Source organism: Eulemur rufifrons, chromosome 18 (assembly GCF_041146395.1).
Source record: "Eulemur rufifrons isolate Redbay chromosome 18, OSU_ERuf_1, whole genome shotgun sequence".
Taxonomy (NCBI): Eukaryota; Metazoa; Chordata; class Mammalia; order Primates; family Lemuridae; genus Eulemur; species Eulemur rufifrons.
Genome location: NC_091000.1, coordinates 57,295,177 through 57,313,527, shown reverse-complemented (window position 1 = coordinate 57,313,527; position 18,351 = coordinate 57,295,177). Strand labels below are relative to the sequence as shown.

Sequence of the window (18,351 nt, the reverse complement as noted above, 5' to 3'; positions counted from 1 at the left end):
AGGATGGGGAGGGAAGAGTCAAGCAGAACACCAGGGCTCCTCCTTGATTTCAGAGCAGCTGCCCTTAGTTCTGTCAATCCCAAGTTAAGAAAGTCATTCTTTTTCCTAGATTAATTTAATTTAATCTTATTTTATTGTTATTGTTGTTATTTTTGAAATGGGATCTTGCCCTGTCGTCCAGGCTGAAGTGCAGTGGCAAAATCATAGCTCTCTGTAACCTCGAACTCCTGGGCTGAAGCAATCCTCCCACCTCAGCCTCCCAAGAAGCGAATGCTTCAATCCTGCTAAGTAAGGCCCTCAAGTAGGGTTAGCTTGACCCCAGGAAACCCAGGCTAAACTTACTGTGCTTAAAAAGGTCAGGGAGACTCTGCATCCTTGTCAGAGTCAAGGAGGCTGCATGGCTGGTAGCTTCAAAAAGATTACCGGGAGCTGGAGAGGTCAGCTGGCCCTGTCCAGCCTGCTCTACTCCAGCCCCCATGGAGAGGAGCCAGATCAGGCTGTTCTGCCCTGTCCTCACCCCACGCTGTGGGACTTTCTCCACCCTGGTGATCAGGAGAGTCGGGCTGACCTACTTCCTCTCTGACAGGTAGCCCCAGCCACCAGCTGGAGTAGGACTTTAACATACTTGAGGTGACTGAATGACTATGAGGCTGCAGAAACCTTAGTGCCTGTCCTCAGAGAGCAGTGTCTGTTTAGAATGCGTTTTATTTAGGAAGCTGAGCCAGGATGGTCCAGGGTGAGAGACCTGCGATTCTAGTCAGACAGGTCCATCAGGAAGCCCTCATTCTTGGAGTAGGAACTCCTCAGACAAACAACAGTCTAGCCAACCAAGTGAGGTTCCCAAGTCTCCTTCCACCTGCAGCCAGAACTGACAAGAATGACAATCTGGAAGAACTCAGCTGTCTATTGATCCCTTAGGCTCTTGGGTAATTTTAGGTTGTATAAATAGATGCACCTAGATCTTGTGCAAGATACAGAACTGAGCTTTTTTTTTCTCCCCGTCCAAGCACCGAAACTAAGTTTTAAGGGAAGAAGGAACTATAGAAACCAAACGTACCAGCTCAAGAGAGCAAACTTAACGTGTCCAAAACTGAAATAATCATCTTTCAACCCCAGTTTCCCCTCCCAAAACCAGTTTCCCCTCCTAACTTCCCCATTTCTCTCAACAGTAACAGCATTCATGGAGCTGCCTAAGCTCAGAAAACTTTATGTTGACCTTTCCCAGCCCCTCATCCCATGTAACCATTGTCACCCAGTCTTGCAGGTTCTTGTACTCTCAAAGCTTCCAGACATTCCCACAGCTCCCTATCCTCAAATCCCCCTAGGGTCTGGCCTGTCATGGTTCACCCTTCTAAGAGCCCTTCCCCCACCTTGCCTCCTCCATTGGAGTGCTCTCTCCAACTGGCTGCCTTGGCCACGCCACACCCCCTAACACCTTCTCAGTAGGCTCTAAGCTTCTCCCCTATAACCCCCTCTTGGTCTCACCCCTCCCATCTCTCCGGGACTCACTCCTGGTCACTTGCTCACTTCCAGCCTTGGGCCAAAGCCCCCTCTGCACATGCCTTCCCTCTGCCTGGACTGCCCTTCCCCCACTTCTGCACCTGGCCCACTCCACTGAGTCAGTCCTTCACCTGAGTGTTGGTGTCCCCTTCTTTGAGAAGCCTTCCTTGATAGCTCCGGCTGGGTATTCCCACCTCTTCCATGGTGGTGTTCGTCATGCTGCGTGAGAATATTCTGTCTCCCTCCCCTAGACTCTTCGGGGAAGAGCCCCCTTCCTACCTCCGAACATCGGGCTGAATGACTGAGCCTGCCACCAAAACCCCTTCTGGGGTTTCTTTTCTTCTTTCCTTTCCCACCTCAAATTCCTTCTGCAGAAGGCTCTCAGTCCAGTCTTCCTTTCTTCATCTGCCTTGCCCCTCAAACAGAACAAAACAAGGCACACACGGAAAGGGGAAAGTTCTAAGTGAATCTGGCAGTCAGGGCTCCTCCAGCCTCCCCATTCTCTGAGCCAACCCATTCCGCACTTCAAGGGCACCTTTGTCTCCAGGCTGTGCTTGTTGCGGAGACTCTGAATGGTAACATGTCTTGGTGCCGCCATAGGTCCCCTTTGTTTTGCCCTCTCCTTTCCCCATTGTTCTGGGCCAGCCTAAACCTCCCCTTTTTATTGGAAGTCCTGCTCAAGCCCAGCCTTTCTAGGAAACCTTCTCAACCTCCTGGATCTCTCTCTCCCTTTTTTCTTGATCCTATGGCATTTCTTAATTTAATCTAAACCATTTATTTGTACTTCATCAAAGGGCACCTTGTGCTGTTATTTAATTTTTCTTGAGAATATAGTTTTGTTTCAAGCAGATTATAATGGCAAGGGTCATCTCTTTTATTCTTTTTTTTCTTTTTTATTTATTTATTTATTTATTTATTTTTTGAGACAGAGTCTCACTCCGTTGCCCAGGCTAGAGTGAGTGCCATGGCGTCAGCCTAGCTCACAGCAACCTCAAACTCCTGAGCTCAAGCGATCCTCCTGTCTCAGCCTCCCGGGTAGCTGGGACTACAGGCATGTGCCACCATGCCCGGCTAATTTTTTCTATATATATTTTTAGCTGTCCATATAATTTCTTTCTATTTTTAGTAGAGATGGGGTCTCGCTCTTGCTCAGGCTGGTCTTGAACTCCTGAGCTCAAACGATCCGCCCACCTCGGCCTCCCAGAGTGCTAGGATTACAGGCGTGAGCCACTGCGCCCGGCCTATTTTATTCTTTTTAAAATTTTTTTTAAATTTTTAATTTATACATCAAAGGCTATTTGGTCCTAAAGGGTCATCTCTTATATTACTTTTTACTTCCTTCAATAACAAGATCGGGCACGTTATAGGCCTTTAATATATGTTTAACAAATCATGGGAAAATATAAAATCCAGAGACAGCAAGAAACATATTAAACTTTTATCTTCAGCAAACTGTCAAGAGGTGGGAAGGAAGTAGAACCCAGGGTTGCACCCTCTTGGGGGTTATACTCTAATGAAGGAAGGTGAAACAATCACAAATAAATACCTATGAACACGAGTGACTTTTTTAAAAAAACAACTATAGTTGTGGAGTTATCTATGAATAGATTTACAAGGTAATTTGGGAAACTGGCATAAAAAAGGAGCTGCCAGACCAAACTCAGCTGGCAGGTTCCTTAATGGTTCCTTCCACATTACTCCCCCAAGGAGCATTCAACTAAAACTTCCAAGTGGGGTTCTCAGACCCCAGTGAGCATCACAGTCCTCTAGAGAGCTTGTAAAACATAGATTGCTGGGTCTCACCCCTGAATTTCTCACTCAGGAGCCTGGGGGTGGGGGGGGAGTCCAAATTTCCACTTTTAAGCCATTCTAGGTGACACTGATACCGCTTGTCTGGGGAAGCAACACATAGAGAATGTTGGGACTGGACCATTTTGGAACCTTGTCATGGACACTAATGTGTGTTTTCTGTTGGTACTTTTTTCTTTTCTTTCAAATAGACTGCAATCTCCCATAGGGCAGGGACTACTTTACCATTGTCTTTCTGACCTTTTCAAATTCTAGCACAGTGTTCTACAAGGATTGTAATTCAATATATCTTTGAAAGCTGGAGAAGGAAGTACATTGGATCCTTAATGACAAAAATAAAGGCCAAAAAAAGAAACGTGCATTCTTTCAAGTCTTGGCCAAATTAAAGAAAATGAACAGTACCAGTATTGCCTTCTGAGAAGCCAATTCTCCTCAATAGGACTGAATTATTCCTGAATTAAAAGAATCATCCATAACATCTACATTTCATAATTCAGTCCATTCATTCATTCATCCCAATTCCTGCAACAGTCTGAATCAGTTTAAACATGATTGAGCAGCACCGTGCAGGATTTATCATATTTGCGACAGGAAGAACGATCAGTTTGGCAGGGAACAAATGATATTACAGGGCCCAAAGGTGAGTAATTGGCCCTAATGACTTGGAAATAAATTTGAATTCACATTGGGCAGGCTGTATAAATATCTACTGTATAACTGAACGCTTGGTGCTTTGGGGGAACAAGTTGGGTGGGAGGAGTGGGGGTGAGGGGAGGAGAGAGCATTGTTGTCAGCAGCTGGTGCTATTCCCACTTTCTTCTCCTCCTCAAGCTGAATGACAGTGGGTTGTTAAAGGAACTGCTGAAGCACAATGAGCAAAGAAAGTAGCAATTCACAGCCTATTAACCTTGGAAGTTGTGCCACTTCCATGATTCTCCAGTGTACCTGGCTTTAAAATCGCAGCTTTTAAAGATTCGCCTCTGAGGTCTACACTGGGACTTATACTTTGGGCTAAGACTGACCAAGAATTGGAAGAATTTCCTGGGATTCCTGGAAAGGTAACTCCGGTGGAGAAAGCCTCTCTTGTGGATCTGAGAGTCCTAATGCATGATAGTGATGGCAACTAGTATCCGGAATTTTTTTTTTTTTTTTTTTTTTTTTTAAGACAAGCATGAAAATGAGGTTTATTGAGGAGAGAAAGAGGATTATAGGACAAGAGCAAGGTACAGGTTTACAGAGCATGGTACATACGCCACAGATGACAACCGGACCCATTGTCGCAGTAAATGGAGAGCCAAAGGAAGGACAAAGAGAGAGCTGGTATCTGGAATTGGTGTCGTGCCTTTTCTCCAAAGTGTTCAGAGTAATGAATACAATGAGCTCGGTTTTTATTCTGAGGACATGCATTGATTCAGTCATTCTAAAAATATTTGTTGAGGGCCTTTTCTGCCCTTGGTTGGATGCACAGTCAGGAATGGAACACAGGCTCTGCCCTCTTGGAGCTTGGGGTGTCGAATGTGTTTCCAAGCTATGGTGACCAACTTTGCTGGTTTGCCCAGCTCTGAGGAGATTTCTGGGATGTGGGGATTTCAGTGCTAATACCAGAAAGTCCCTAGCAAAGGAAAAGGTAGACCCTTAAGCCTGGTCCCAGCATTCCCTGGTCATGGCTGTCATTCACGAATTTGGGCTCAAGAATCCATAAACGATCATTTACTCTGCATAAATCCATAGAGCTGTGCCACAGAAAGTGGTAGCCACATTGGCTATGAGCTCTGCAAATGCAGGGTGTTGAGAGGAAGGTTAGATGGAAAACTTGGACGCTGGGAGTAAGAAGGAGACGGAGGTGTACTGTTTTAACTAGCAACTCTGTTAAAGAGTATTTCTTGTGACAAGGTAGGGGAGTGTATTTAAAAGGTTTTTAAATGTTAACATATTAATGACTGACAATGGTTTAATAACTATCTCACAGTACTTTCTGTTAAGAATAGATCCCTAGATCTTGGAGTGCCTTGTCCCAACATTTTTCTTTTCTTTTCAGGAATCATTTTCTACTGGTAGAACTCTTACCATGTAGGCCAAATAACTACCTAGTAGGGCAGTAATTGATCTGTGGTCAGCCTTGACTGTAGATTGCAGAAAGGAGATAGTATATTAAACGCCTCTCTTCACCTAGATAATGATTTGGGCTATGGATAAATAAATAATATAGGCCAATTACTTTTGTCTTTTTTTTTTTTTTTTTGAGACAGAGCCTCACTCTGTTGCCCAGGCTAGAGTGAGTGCTGTGGCGTTAGCCTAGCTCACAGCAACCTCAAACTCCTGAGCTCAAGCGATCCTCCTGTCTCAGCCTCCCGAGTAGCTGGGACTACAGGCATGCGCCACCATGCCCGGCTAATTTTTTCTATATATATTTTTAGCTGTCCATATAATTTCTTTCTATTTTTAGTAGAGATGGGGTCTCGCTCTTGCTCAGGCTGGTCTTGAACTCCTGAGCTCAAACGATCCGCCCACCTCGGCCTCCCAGAGTGCTAGGATTACAGGCGTGAGCCACCGCGCCCGGCCTGGCCAATTACTTTTGGGGATAAAAAGGTCATTCACGTTTGGCCTTTCTTTCTTTCTTTCTTTCCTTCTTTCCTTCCTTCTTTTTAAGAGATGGTGCCTTGATATGGTGCCTAGGTTGGTCTTGAACTCCTGAGCTCCAGCAATCCTCCCACCTCAGCCTCCTGAGTCGTTGGGATTATAGGCCCTTACGTACCACCATGCCTGGCTTGTGTTTAGCTTTTCAGATTATTGTCAGGTATTTAAAAATTTTAAATTGTGCTTAAATAATACTCTAGTATCGTATAAACCCATCTCTAAGTCAGCAAAATGAAATACCTTGGCTGCTTGTTTATTGTAAAATCTGGGGGTGGGGCCAGGCGTGGTGGCTCACCCCTGTAATCCTAGCACTCTGGGAGGCCGAGGCGGGAGGATTGCTTGAGCTGAGGAATTCAAGACCAGCCTGAGCAAGGGTGAGACTCTGTCTCTACTAAAAATAGAAAGAAATTAGCCAAACAACTAAAAATAGAAAAAATTAGCTGGGCATGGTGGCGCATGCCTGTAGTCCCAGCTCCTTGGGAGGCTGAGGCAGAAGGATTGCTTGAGCCCAGGAGTTTGAGGTTGCTGTGAGCTAGGCTGACGCCACGGCACTCTAGCCCAGGCAAGAGAGTGAGACTCTGTCTCAAAAATAAATAAATAAATAAATAAAAATAAAATAAAATAAAACATAAAATTTGGGGGTGGGAAAGTAAATTTTTTAGGTAGAGAAAGATGCTTTATCTTTTTAAAACTCTTCTTTCCCTTTTTTTAGGAGGAAAAAAAAACCTCAGATAGCCGATTGATGGTGCTAATTCTTGGAAAAGGCAGGAACCTAGGATGAAAGCTGAAGAACAAGGTATTCGTAAAAGGAAGTCCTTGTCCTAGCTATGGAAATCAGGCCCATCCTTGGGCCACGATATTGAAAACTCAGAAGCTTCATCCCTTACCCCTTTTTCCCCATACCCATATCACCGGAAAGTTATGAATCTTTGGGTTAAATAGAGGATGGCTAAGAGACTGAGGAATGGAAGTGCGGCCTCTAGAATATCCTAAGCTCACCTACCTCATCTTACAAACTCACGTCACAGGAGAAGTGGGTGAGAGAACAGATTCACACAGCCTAGCCCCCTTACTAGAAAAGCAACTCAACAGCAGGCCTTTTTGGCCACTGGTCAGGGTTAAATTTGCAAAGCAACTATAATAGTTTTCTAGGGCTGCCATAAGAAAGTACCACAGACTGGGGGGCTTAAACAACAGAAATTTATTTCCTTATTCTTCTAGGGGCCAGAAGTCTGAGATCAAGGTGTCAGCAGGGCTAGTTTCTCCTAAGGCCTCTCCCCTGGGCTACAGATGGTCGTCTTCTCCGTGTGTCTTCATGGCCTTCCCTCTGTGTGTGTCTGCGTCCTAATCTCCTCTTATTTTCTTTTTTGAGACAGAGTCTTGCTCTGTTGCTCGGGCTAGAGTGCTGTGGCATCAGCCTTGCTCACAGCAACCTCAAACTCTTGGACTTAAGTGATCCTCCTACCTCAGCCTCCTGAGTAGCTGGGACTACAGGCTTGAGTCACTATATCCTGCTAATTTTTATATTTTTAGTTGTCTGGCTAATTTCTTTTTATTTTTAGTAGAGATGGGGTCTGGCTCTTGCTCAGGCTGGTCCGGAACTCCTGAGCTCAGGCGATCCTCCTGCCTTGGCCAGCCTAATCTCTTCTTAAAAGGACACCAGTCGTATCAGATTGGGGCCCACCCTAATGACCTCATTTTACCTTAATTACCTCCTTAAAGACCCTATGTCCAGGCCTCGTGCTGTGGCTCACGCCTGCAATCCCAGCACTCTGGGAAGCCGAGGAGGGAGGATTGCTTGAGTTTAGGAGGTATAGATTTTACTAAAAATAGAAAAAATACACTGGGCTAGGTGGTGTGCACCTGTAGTCTCAGCTACTCGGGAGGTTGAGGCAGGAGGATAGCTTGAGCCCAGAAGTTTGAGGTTGCTATGAGCTATGATGATGCCATGGCACTCTAGCCGGATCCTATGTCCAAATTCAGCCACATTCTGACGTACTTGGGGTTAGGACTTCAACATATGAATTTTTAGGGGTACACAATTCAGCCCAACAGCAGAAGACAAATATCATTTGTCAAATGACTATAACTAGAATGATCTTGAGTTCAAACTCACTATCTGAAAATGTCTGGGAGTGTTATATTACTGAACTAACATGAAAGTTTTTTATTTGCTTTTTTGTTTTTGTTTTTTATAAGCAGGATCTGGCTATGTTGCCCAGGCTAGACTCAAATTCCTGGGCTCAATTGACCTTCCCGCTTCAGCCTCCCTTGCAGTTGGGACTACAGGTGCATGCCACCAAGCCTGGCTAACATGAACGTTTTTCATGTTGTCCTCTCTTCTTTGGATATTTCGTAAGAGGAGTTCTGGCTGGAAAACAAAACGGAGATCCTTTAAGTGCCACCTGTTAAACAGTTTCACTTCCTCAATAATTGCCACTCCTTTGTGGTATCTCACCTATTTGAAAGAGCACCTCAGATGCAGAGAAGTATTTGTGAACAAAATGGTAATTGGCACAGTGCCAAATATCCGTTTATTTAAAAAGCATTTATCAACTATGTGACAGGTACTTTGCTAGGTAAGTGCTAGGTACTTTATAAGTGGGTAGATGGAGAATAGGAGGAATGTGATTCTGACCGTCTATATCTGAGACCAGGGAAAGTTTGGAACAGTCCCAGGCACAGTGACATGGCTTGAGAAATCTCCAGGGATCTGCTCTATAGTAACTTACACAAATCTGGCCCTTTCCTACTGGTTTCTCCTGCCCTCTAGAATAAAAGAATCCTTGGGGACCCATATTATGTCCAAGGATTCTTGAAAGATATGAAGTCTCTTACCAATTTGGCCTCTGGTCTCATCTTCAAAAATATTAACCCAAATTCTCAGAGTGCCAGAAGCATAACTGTGAGTAGTGTTTGTCCTATTTACATCCATCTGTCTGTCTATCTAGGTATACACCTCTTTTGGCATGTCTGTTCATATTCTGTGACTCTACAAATCCAGCATAAACTGTTTATATTTTGTGTACTGTATGTATATTTAAGAATTTACTGTTGAATTCAAAATTAATACAACATTCATTAGCTATGTTGTATAAAATTAGCACGATAAATTATCAAGATCAGTAATGTTTTGTATATAGCCATAGACTATTAGATTTGGAAGGGTCTTTAAGACCCATCTGGGTCAATCCCCTTTTTCACAAATGAAGAAGGTGAGGACCAGTAAAGTGACTTGCCCAAGGTTACAAAAAGCTAAGACAAAACCTTGAATCTTCAAATTCCTAGTATAATCTTCCCCTTAGGCCATACTGTATTAAATAGCCACATTGATTTTATAGTTTTTCTCTTTGTGTCTGTATTTTTCTGGAATTATAAATGACTAAAGTTTTCTAGGCACCATATACTGTTTGAAAACCTAAACTTTCTAGTATTATACATATGGACACATAAAAACATTGTCATTTTGTAGTCATGAAGGCCAGGCTCTGACAACCTGGGTTTCCTTCCCTTGTCCTGGGTCTACTTTCTTTGTCCTGGGTTCCCTGGACTTTACTTAGGTTCAGTCCTTTTTTTCCTTTTCCCACCCCAGTTGCTTTCCATATCTGAGTAGCGCTGTGCCTAAAGCAATAGAAGTTTTGCATTGCTCATTGCCAGGCTGCAAGAGTCTGGGGAGGGGAAAGTGTACAGTAAACAGGAACATTGTAAGTAGTCACCGGGTGCTGTTTAAATGAATGAATGAATTCTTTTTTTTTCTCTTGGGTTGGGGGAGAATGATCTTCCTTGGCCTCTGTGAGGCTTGTGGCTGAGAGATGGGTAGACTGGGGATGAAGTTAAAGGATGGGCGGGGCCTCTTCTGCAACCTTTTGTGAAACTCAAGCCCAGAGCAGTTTCTGGTGAACTTTCAGTTGAGTGGAGCCTAGATGTTCCCTTCTTACCTGAAATATCTTCCCTACTTCTTCTGTATTAGTTGGCATTCCTTCTACAAAGAGTAAAACTCTTAGTGCTTTGTGTGCATGCTTTGAGGACAAGGTCTGTGTTTTATTTAATTTTACACCCTTAATAAGTTTACAACAAATGGTTTTTTTCAATGGATGTTTGGCAAATGAGAGAAAGACAAAAAGCTGGAAAAGTTCTTTGCTGGATTGTAAAAAAAAAGAAAAAAGAGCTGAAAATTAATAATCCACTAAGTTTTAGTTGCAGAGTAACTGCTGATGATCGAATCTTTTTTCTTTTATTCTATGTGTGCCTGTGTGTAGGATCAGAAAGGGAGGTAGTGCTGGGTTTCTGTAAAGGTGTGAGTGAATCTGGGGTTTTGGAGACATTACGGTTTTGGAAAACAGAATATATACTTTGCAGATATCCCAATTTGACAGGATATCCCAATAGGCTCGTTTTTGTTTAGCAAATTCTATGGACTCATAGAAACTATGGGCAAAAGTGTCTGGTATTGAGATCAAACAGCATCTTGGCAGTCAGCATATCTGTAAAAACCTCAAACTATGAAAGTTGGGGTGCATGAGCGAGTAGGCCCAGACTGAGCTAGAGTGTTCTGGAATCCAATGAATCCCTAGGCTTCTGATGGCGAAAGGGTACTTTTCTCCCATCCTTCTCACTTCTGTGGCCCTGACAGAGTGAAGAACTAATAGTAAATAACTGATTAGTTATTCTAATAAGTAATTGTGCTGGACTATAATTGCTACTGCTTTTTTGCTGCCCAGAATGTTTTTCTCCCACCCCGTTTGATAACAAATTCTGCTCCATCCCCATCATCCCCATGCCCATGCTATGGGAAAGAGTTTTCTTTGGAGCTATCATCCCTGGCTGGTTGGAGAGGCTGACGGAAGAAAGAAAAGCTGAGATGAATGGAGAGAGAAAGAGAAGGAAGGAGTGGGGAGGGAGGGGAAGGATGATGACATCATCTGTACCTCTGAAACTAGGACTTTGGGTCTGCAGTTTGGTGAACCAATCCCCTCCTCCTCCATTTTTTCCATTAGCCATTTTCACTTGAGCTGCTTTCACTTGCATCTGAAGGTGTTCTGATGAATACAGCTTCTCCCCCTCTTTCCCTGCCTATTTAGGGGAGCCATGTAATCTCTGCGCCCCAGTTTCCTCCTAATGATCCCTTGTGAATTAGTTGATCATTGATAAGTTGTTTTTTTCCCCCCAAACACAGAGTACAGTATTATTATAAACAGTAACTTCTATTCTTAGGAACTGCAGGTTTCCCGTCTTGGCTTCCTTACCAGAGTTTCTGAATCAGGGCCAGCTCCCTTTCAATAACACAAGACACAATCTAAGCAGAATAGTAATGATAGTCCAAAAATTTTACATAGTCCAAAGTACTAGGGACTTTCAGTGACTTATATAAATGAGGTCCACAGACAACCAGTAGATTTTAAAACATCATTTTATTGTATGTGGTTTGTGCTGTGGCATTTTATTGATGCTTGACAAATAAGACTGTAATTCAGGGACAGGAAGCACTGAATAAGAAAAAGAACTAATGTCTGCTTGACATCACTCACTCTTAGGAAGGCTGTTTACATCTGAGTTTACCTCCTAGTGTGTTTTAAAATACTCTTGCAAATCTCAGTTGGCTTGAAATAGCTGTTCTACCTTCTTTCAGTAGAAACCCCCACCTTCTGAGTACACCAGCTCACAGTTATTTATAAAGCTAATGTCACTCAAAGATTATTTCTTTATATCCCTCCTCCTTACTCTCCTCCCCTCACATATGAAGACAGACCTATATATAAAATTAGAAACTTCACATAAGGTATTCAGTCATTTAAGTAGGAATTATTGTCAGTCAGCAATCATTTATGAAGTAAAAATTCATCTTATTGGCTGAAGCATGTCTCTGAGACTGTTCCGAGGAAACCAGTTCCTTCTTTAAAAAAGGTTTCTGTGACCAAATACATTTGCAAAACTATATGCCCCTTTGGGATTTGTAAATCTCTATAGTAATCACATTATCTTTGTGTAAGGTAGCAGTCTCCAAATTAGTTCATGAAAGAATCATTTCATTCCAGTCTCACCTAGTAACATTTCATGGAATAACATTTTGGATCGCGTTACGGAAAACCAGGGAGGTGCCTTGCACGGGGCATGTGAAGCCACCACCAAGCTAGGTTTGACCTCTAGCTTGTCCACCCTACTAGTTGTATGACTTAAGCAAATCACAACCTCTTAATACTTTATTTTCCCATTAGAAGAATGAGGACAGTAATACTTATCATGAACTGGGTTGTTTTATGGATTAAGTGAAATTATTATGTCAGTTTGCTTTAAACACTATAAAAAGCCACACAAATGAAAGGTATCAATTGTTATCATAGATAAATATAAGGTTGTATTAGGAACTTAAAAATGTACAAGTATAAAGAAACTTGCCCTAGCAATTTTTACTCAACAATTGTGGATTTAAGTTTACTTAGGTACCAAGCACTGAGAGGGGAATAAGGAAGCACAGTACAAAAGTCTCGAACTCCTGATCTCATGCGATGCTCCCACCTCCGCCTGCCAAAGTGCTAGGATTACAGGCATGAGCCACCCCACCCAAGTACAAAAGTCAAAGTAGGATTAGAGTATGTTGGGCCCAGAAATGTCTTTGGTGAGAATTAAAATTAACCCTTTCATTTTAGAGATGATGGACCTGAGGCCCAGCTGTGTAATGTGAATGGCATAAGGTCACTTAGAGATTTCATATTATAAACATCTGATTCCCATCCAGTGATTGGCCTCATTGCCAATGGTTGCCTCAGTATGTGACAAATCATGGCCCCATCAAATTTTCAATCTAATTAAGAGGGACAAGATATACAAATGACATAATCAGGGAACAATATAACACAGAACAAAATTTTAAACTCAGAAAATGTGGCCAAAATAACAAAGGGCAATGAGAATTCAGGAATGAATAGGGCAAGCAGCCAGGCTGAATTGAAAATAGGTCTGGAGTTGGGGCCTTGAAGAATGTATAATACTACATGGGATTTGGAGAGTGCAAGACGAAAAAAAGCAATGTTCCAAAATGGAATTAGAGATGACAGTAGCACACTAAATGTCTGGCCATAGTCTAAATAATTGAGCATTTAGTTTTGGTGAAATACTAAACAGTAAGCATTTACTGGATACCTTTCAAATTCTATGAAGTTTTTGGAGCTTTGGGAGGATATGAGAAGTAGACATCATCTCTGACTTTAGGAACTCCATTTTTTATTTGGAAAGAAGAGCTGGGAACATAAAACAAAATTGGAGAATGTAAGCAAATGAGGATGCAATGTCAACGGGTGAAATACATGCTTACTTAAAACCACTGAACCCCTACACATCCTTCAAAACTCCCTCATTCCTAGTCATCTCAGATATGGGTTTCCTTTAGCACCTTTTCTACGTTGCCAATATAGCACTTTTGGGAGGTATGACGGCCTACTGTAAACTCTGCCTTTTTTTACTGAACTGTGTGCTACTTTACAAAGGACGTTTGGGCTTTCTGTATTTACTTTACAAAGGACGTTTGGGCTTTCTGTATTTTCAGGGATAAGGACAGTTCTGGCACATAGTCCTATAGAATCAACGTATCCACATGGGTTTTCCCCTAGCCCCACAATGGAGAGGTCAAGAGAAGTGCTTTGAAGAGTTAAAATCACCAGGAGAAAGAGCAAATTCGAAGTGAAAAATAAGTGGAAAAAGGAAGGAAAGGCAATGTGGGGGAGAAGGTAAAACGTCCCCTTTGCCACCAGAAGGTTCACTGAAAGATCAACTCACAATAAGGCAGATTAATAGGAGAAAGAGATTATAAATTTATTTACTGTGTGCACGGGAAGAATCACAGAGTAATTACCCAATATCCCAATGGGGTCCAGAAGTTCATATACACTCATTTTAGAGCAGAGGAGGAGATGAGGAATGTAGGTAATTCTGTTGAGGGGCAATAAATGATTACTAGGGAATTGATACTTGGGAGAATGAATGGATAGAGAAAACAGATGACTTGTAAATGATTCTCTTTGGAAATTAAATTAACCTGAGACATGGGTGTTATTTTTAAAAAGGACTGGGCCAGGTCTGATTGCATTCTTGATCTTCCTTCCAGCAATGGATATTGAGGTAACAGGGAGAGGAAGGAAAGACAATTGTTTTCCTAGGTGGGTCAGGGCCTCAGGCAGATAAAGAAACGATTTTGGGAGGGCCAATGGTGGTGGGTGGGTGGAAGTGTCAGAAAGACCTTGAGGCTTTTGAGTCAATCCAGTATGTTAAAATGCCATATTTTGGGGTAAAAATATTTCCAATTTTCTTCAGTAATAACAGGCCTTGCCAAGATGGCAGGGAAAGACTTCATAAGGAGTCTTTCCACAACAGGAAAGACTATCTACCATTAAGAAGACCAATTTATTTTCCTTTTCAGGGAAAACAACGGTAATGTTAGACAAATCTTTTGGAAATGAGCAAACTCCTTCCTTTCCCCTACCCTCAGATCTCAACTACACAATGTTTTTTCACATCAGGTGACTGGAGTTGGTAGCCCAGCAGGGGAGTTCACAGGCCCAGGACTGAGAAGCCCAGCCTCCAAGGATGGCTGAGGGAACCAAAAAGAAACCCACCTTTGTTCTTTAATATTTGTCTCGGGAATGACAGATCTAACTTTTTTTTTTTTTTGATCTAACCTTAAATTTACATAAAGCAGGTTAAAGCCCTAACACTGTGGAGAAGTGGAGACCTCCAGTATACAGGTCATGGTGATCTGAAAGTCTTTTGAAAACATGGTGGGTGGCGGAGTCTGTTTATTAGGTTCTTCTCAGCAAATGGCACTAGCGAACAAGTTTTGCAATATTTAGGGCACAAAAGATCATTTATTTTTCTGTTTGCTAAGTGAATATAAGATAAAATTATTTCATTTTAAAAATTCAGATTTTTTTAAAAGGGTAAAATAATTAAAAGGCTTTTCAAAAAGGCCTTTTATTTCGATCATTGAAAAGCTTCCAATAATGTGCGTGGGTTCTTAGCTAGGTTAATGTTATTTATCATAGAATCCTCCCCACAAGGTTTGGTCATCACTAATTTGCAGATGAGGAAACCGACAAGGTCAGAGAAGCCTTTTAGGAAGTGGCTGCGGTGCGATTTGAATCCGGGTCTCTTTACCCCCCGTTTCTGAGACCTTTCTAGACACCGTGGTTCTCTTCAAAAACGGCTGCAAATAAACTCTTAACTGTTGTGTTATTTATGCTTTTGAAGTAAGCAGACTGTAAGGAATGAGCAGGAGAATAAAATGCAGAGGCCTGCGTACCAGGGAGCACTTATCCCACTTTTCATTTAGTCAGAGGCTAGCCTGAGAGATCACTGAAAACATTACTTCCCTAAAACCGCTGCTAAAAACAAGGAAATTAACAAGGCAGAATGGCGACGTGAGACTTGACAAAGTTGTTAATAAGGCGAAGGCCCAGGGAGCTGCAGCAGGGCCTGCTACTTCATTTATTTCAGCGATTAAGTAAGCACGACAGGGGGCTGGAGGCAGGTAAAAAGCAGGCTCTCGCGTGGCGGAGGCAGTTGATATTCCTGGCACTCGGTGTTCGAGATGCTTCCTTACAGTGTGCGTGTCTGTGTGGCTCGGTCTCCATATTCCACTTATTTTTAACTCAATGTTCTAGCCTCGCTCATGGGCACCCCAGGCCACAAAATCCGCCCGTAAAAACAAAGGTCTCGCTCCGTCTGTCTCCAGACGGCTATCTATTTTAGGAGGCGGCCGCCGGGGCTTCACTTCTGGGCCACCAGCGACGCCCTTCCCGCTGGCCGGGCGGAGGCACGTTCGCGACCGCGGGGCCGCGTGTCGAGCCGGGGGGTGGCCTTCCCACGCGGCGACCGCGACCACCGCCCGCCCCGCGCGTGGGGGCGCGTGCAGCCGCTGGCCGCGGGCTGGGGTGACCTCGGACTACCCCAGCCGCCCGGGGCCCTCTCTGTACAAATACGCGAGGCGCTGTCCTGAGGTGACACCGGCAGCCCGGCAGAAGCAGCAGGCGCCGCCGATCAACTAGTTCGCACGGAGGATTCCTCTTGGTGCGTGGCCCAGTTTTCCTTAGGACGGGCTCCAACCCCTCCCTGACACCGCCCCCCGCGCCGCCACGCTCCGAGGCCTTCCCTGGGGAAGCCTCGCGTCCCAACCCCGAGGCTCCGGGCGGCGTGCGCGCGCGCGATTCCTCGATTCCACAGGCGGTTCGCGCCCCGGGTGGGGGCGGGGCGCGCGGGGAGGGGGCTGGCCGCCGGCGCGGGAGGGGGGCGGGGGGCCGGGGCCCGGGGGGCGGGGGCGGGGGCGGGCCGGCGTGGGGAGTTCCTCGCTCGCGGACCACACGCTCCGCGGGCCAATCCCGAGCCAGCCTCTAGCGGTGTCGCACGCGGGACACGTCCAAGCGTTTGTTGGCAGGGCCGGTGAGGGGGAGGGGGCGAGGCAGAGGGAGGGGAATTGAGTGACAGGCTTCGCGGGGCAGGATGGGAATTGTAGTTCCCAGCTCCCGTGGCCATAGCCATTTTGTAGTCGGGGGACTACAACTTCCAGAAGATCAAGGGGACCATTCTAAGGTGCCCCGGGAATAGGCGGCTCTCCCGGGGGCCGGGAGTCCTGGGGCACTCATACCCAGCAGCCCGGCTGCAGGTAGACGCGAGGGCAGAGGTGGGGGCCAGCGTGGGCCGGCCGTGGGGTGAGCGGCAAGCAGGGGAAAGGGGGTGAGGTGGAGCGACCGAGCGTGCCATGCATTGAGCTAGGGAGCCTCTCTCAATTCCACTCCTGGGCTCGGCGTGGGAGCGATGGCTGAGGGGTTGTCTGGGCAAAGATTCGTAGAGGCCTCTCGGGTGTCCGGTTGGCGGGGCTTCGGGCGTCCTCTGGACTGGGCCAGGGGCGGTCGGCAGCCGGTTTAGCGGGCGCCCGGGTGCTCAGCTGTGGGAGTTTTCGGCTGGCCTTCGGCGGGGAATTAGCCGAGGAGCCCTAACTTGTATAAAAGCAGAGTCCATTTAAAGTTGGGCTGGATAGCCTCTCTCTCATTGGTTAGGGGGCTTGGAAAAAAGAGACTCGGCGAGCCCTCGCTGTGGTGCTGCCGCCGCCGCCGCCGCCGCCGCTGGAGTTGACTCTTCTGCTCGCACTGCTGCTGCAGCACAAACGTGACTTCCAACATTTTTTATTTATCTTTCCCTTTTCTTTTCCAAGATGTAACTACAGATCAGACACTAAGGACCTTCACGTTTCGCTGATGTAGTTTTTGGAGGAAAAAGGGGGGGAGTGAAGGGCGTCGGTTTTTTTTTTGTGTGTGTGTATGTGTTTCGGGGGAAATTTTCCATTATGAGTGTTTTACTAAAGTGAATTTTTTTTTGTTTGCTTCGTTCGTCTTTGGCTCTTTTTTTTTCCTTCCCAATTTCGGATTTATTTCAAGGCGAATCTGGCTTTGGGGGAAGAGGAAGAAAAGTCGGATTACAAGATCAACCACCACCAACAACAATAAAAACCACCAGGATATTTTTTTGCAAATTTCTGACGGCTTTAAATTCATGAAGCAATTGTCCCCTTTTGCAATCAGCATTTGGATCTCAGAATGAGCAAGGAAAGACCCAAGAGGAATATCATTCAGAAGAAATACGTAAGTGCTCCTAACAACACATCCTTTGACTTGCAGTTTTAAGCAATGGCTGTGAATGTCAAGTTTATAGATAATTCTGCAGCTGAAGGGTTTTAAACACAGCGTCCGATAAGGCTGTTTCTTTCTTTTCTGAAAGAGGGCTTTTCAGGCAAAGTCGTGTCTGCCTAGTTTGGTTGAAAAAACAGATTGGTGTAGAGATACCTCAAGTGAATAAATTGACCTCGAATGACACAACCATAATCTAGTTTTAGATGAAAGGCAAGGGATTTTGGTGGAGCTTGGGGTGGGGGGGAGCTGCGGTAATGTAACTAAACTGCATTCTCAGGCGGATTTGGCCCCATATTGCACTTTGCATGCAAATGAGCCTGTTATTATTATTAATGTTATTTGGAAAATCGTGTAACGCTTGTGTGTTGGAAGCCCTTTAAGTTGCAATCGAGGGTCCGATTATGGCGATCTTCTCTTTGCACTGGCACATCAAATTTAATGTATGTGGTCGTTTTGGCTTATCTGGTTTACAACATAAGCCAGTTGGGAATCATGTTACAGCGAATGCATTTGTTGGGATTGACTTTAATAATGAGGCTGGTTTTGTTTAAAAAATTCATGGTTCCAGTTTTAGGGGAAAGGGACATAGACTGTGGCTAATGTTTTTAAGTATGTTTGTGAATGCATATGTAAGTGACTACAAATAATCTCCCCAGTTAACGGGGCTTCTGAAATTGGGTGATTATTCAGAGATTTAATGGTTTGGAATAGTTAAATTTGTTTTGTGCAT

General features: G+C 44.5%; 1 protein-coding gene across 1 annotated transcript in view; it reads left to right on the top strand.

The window, feature by feature from the left end:
* The first annotated feature begins 17,059 nt into the window (after positions 1 to 17,059).
* The window catches only part of JARID2 (jumonji and AT-rich interaction domain containing 2), a 242,337-nt gene continuing 241,045 nt past the window's right edge, over positions 17,060 to 18,351 (top strand). The window contains exon 1 of the mRNA XM_069492948.1: positions 17,060 to 17,573. Coding sequence (XP_069349049.1) covers positions 17,529 to 17,573 — 45 coding nt within the window. The 5' untranslated portion in view covers positions 17,060 to 17,528. The remainder of the gene's footprint in view (positions 17,574 to 18,351) is intronic.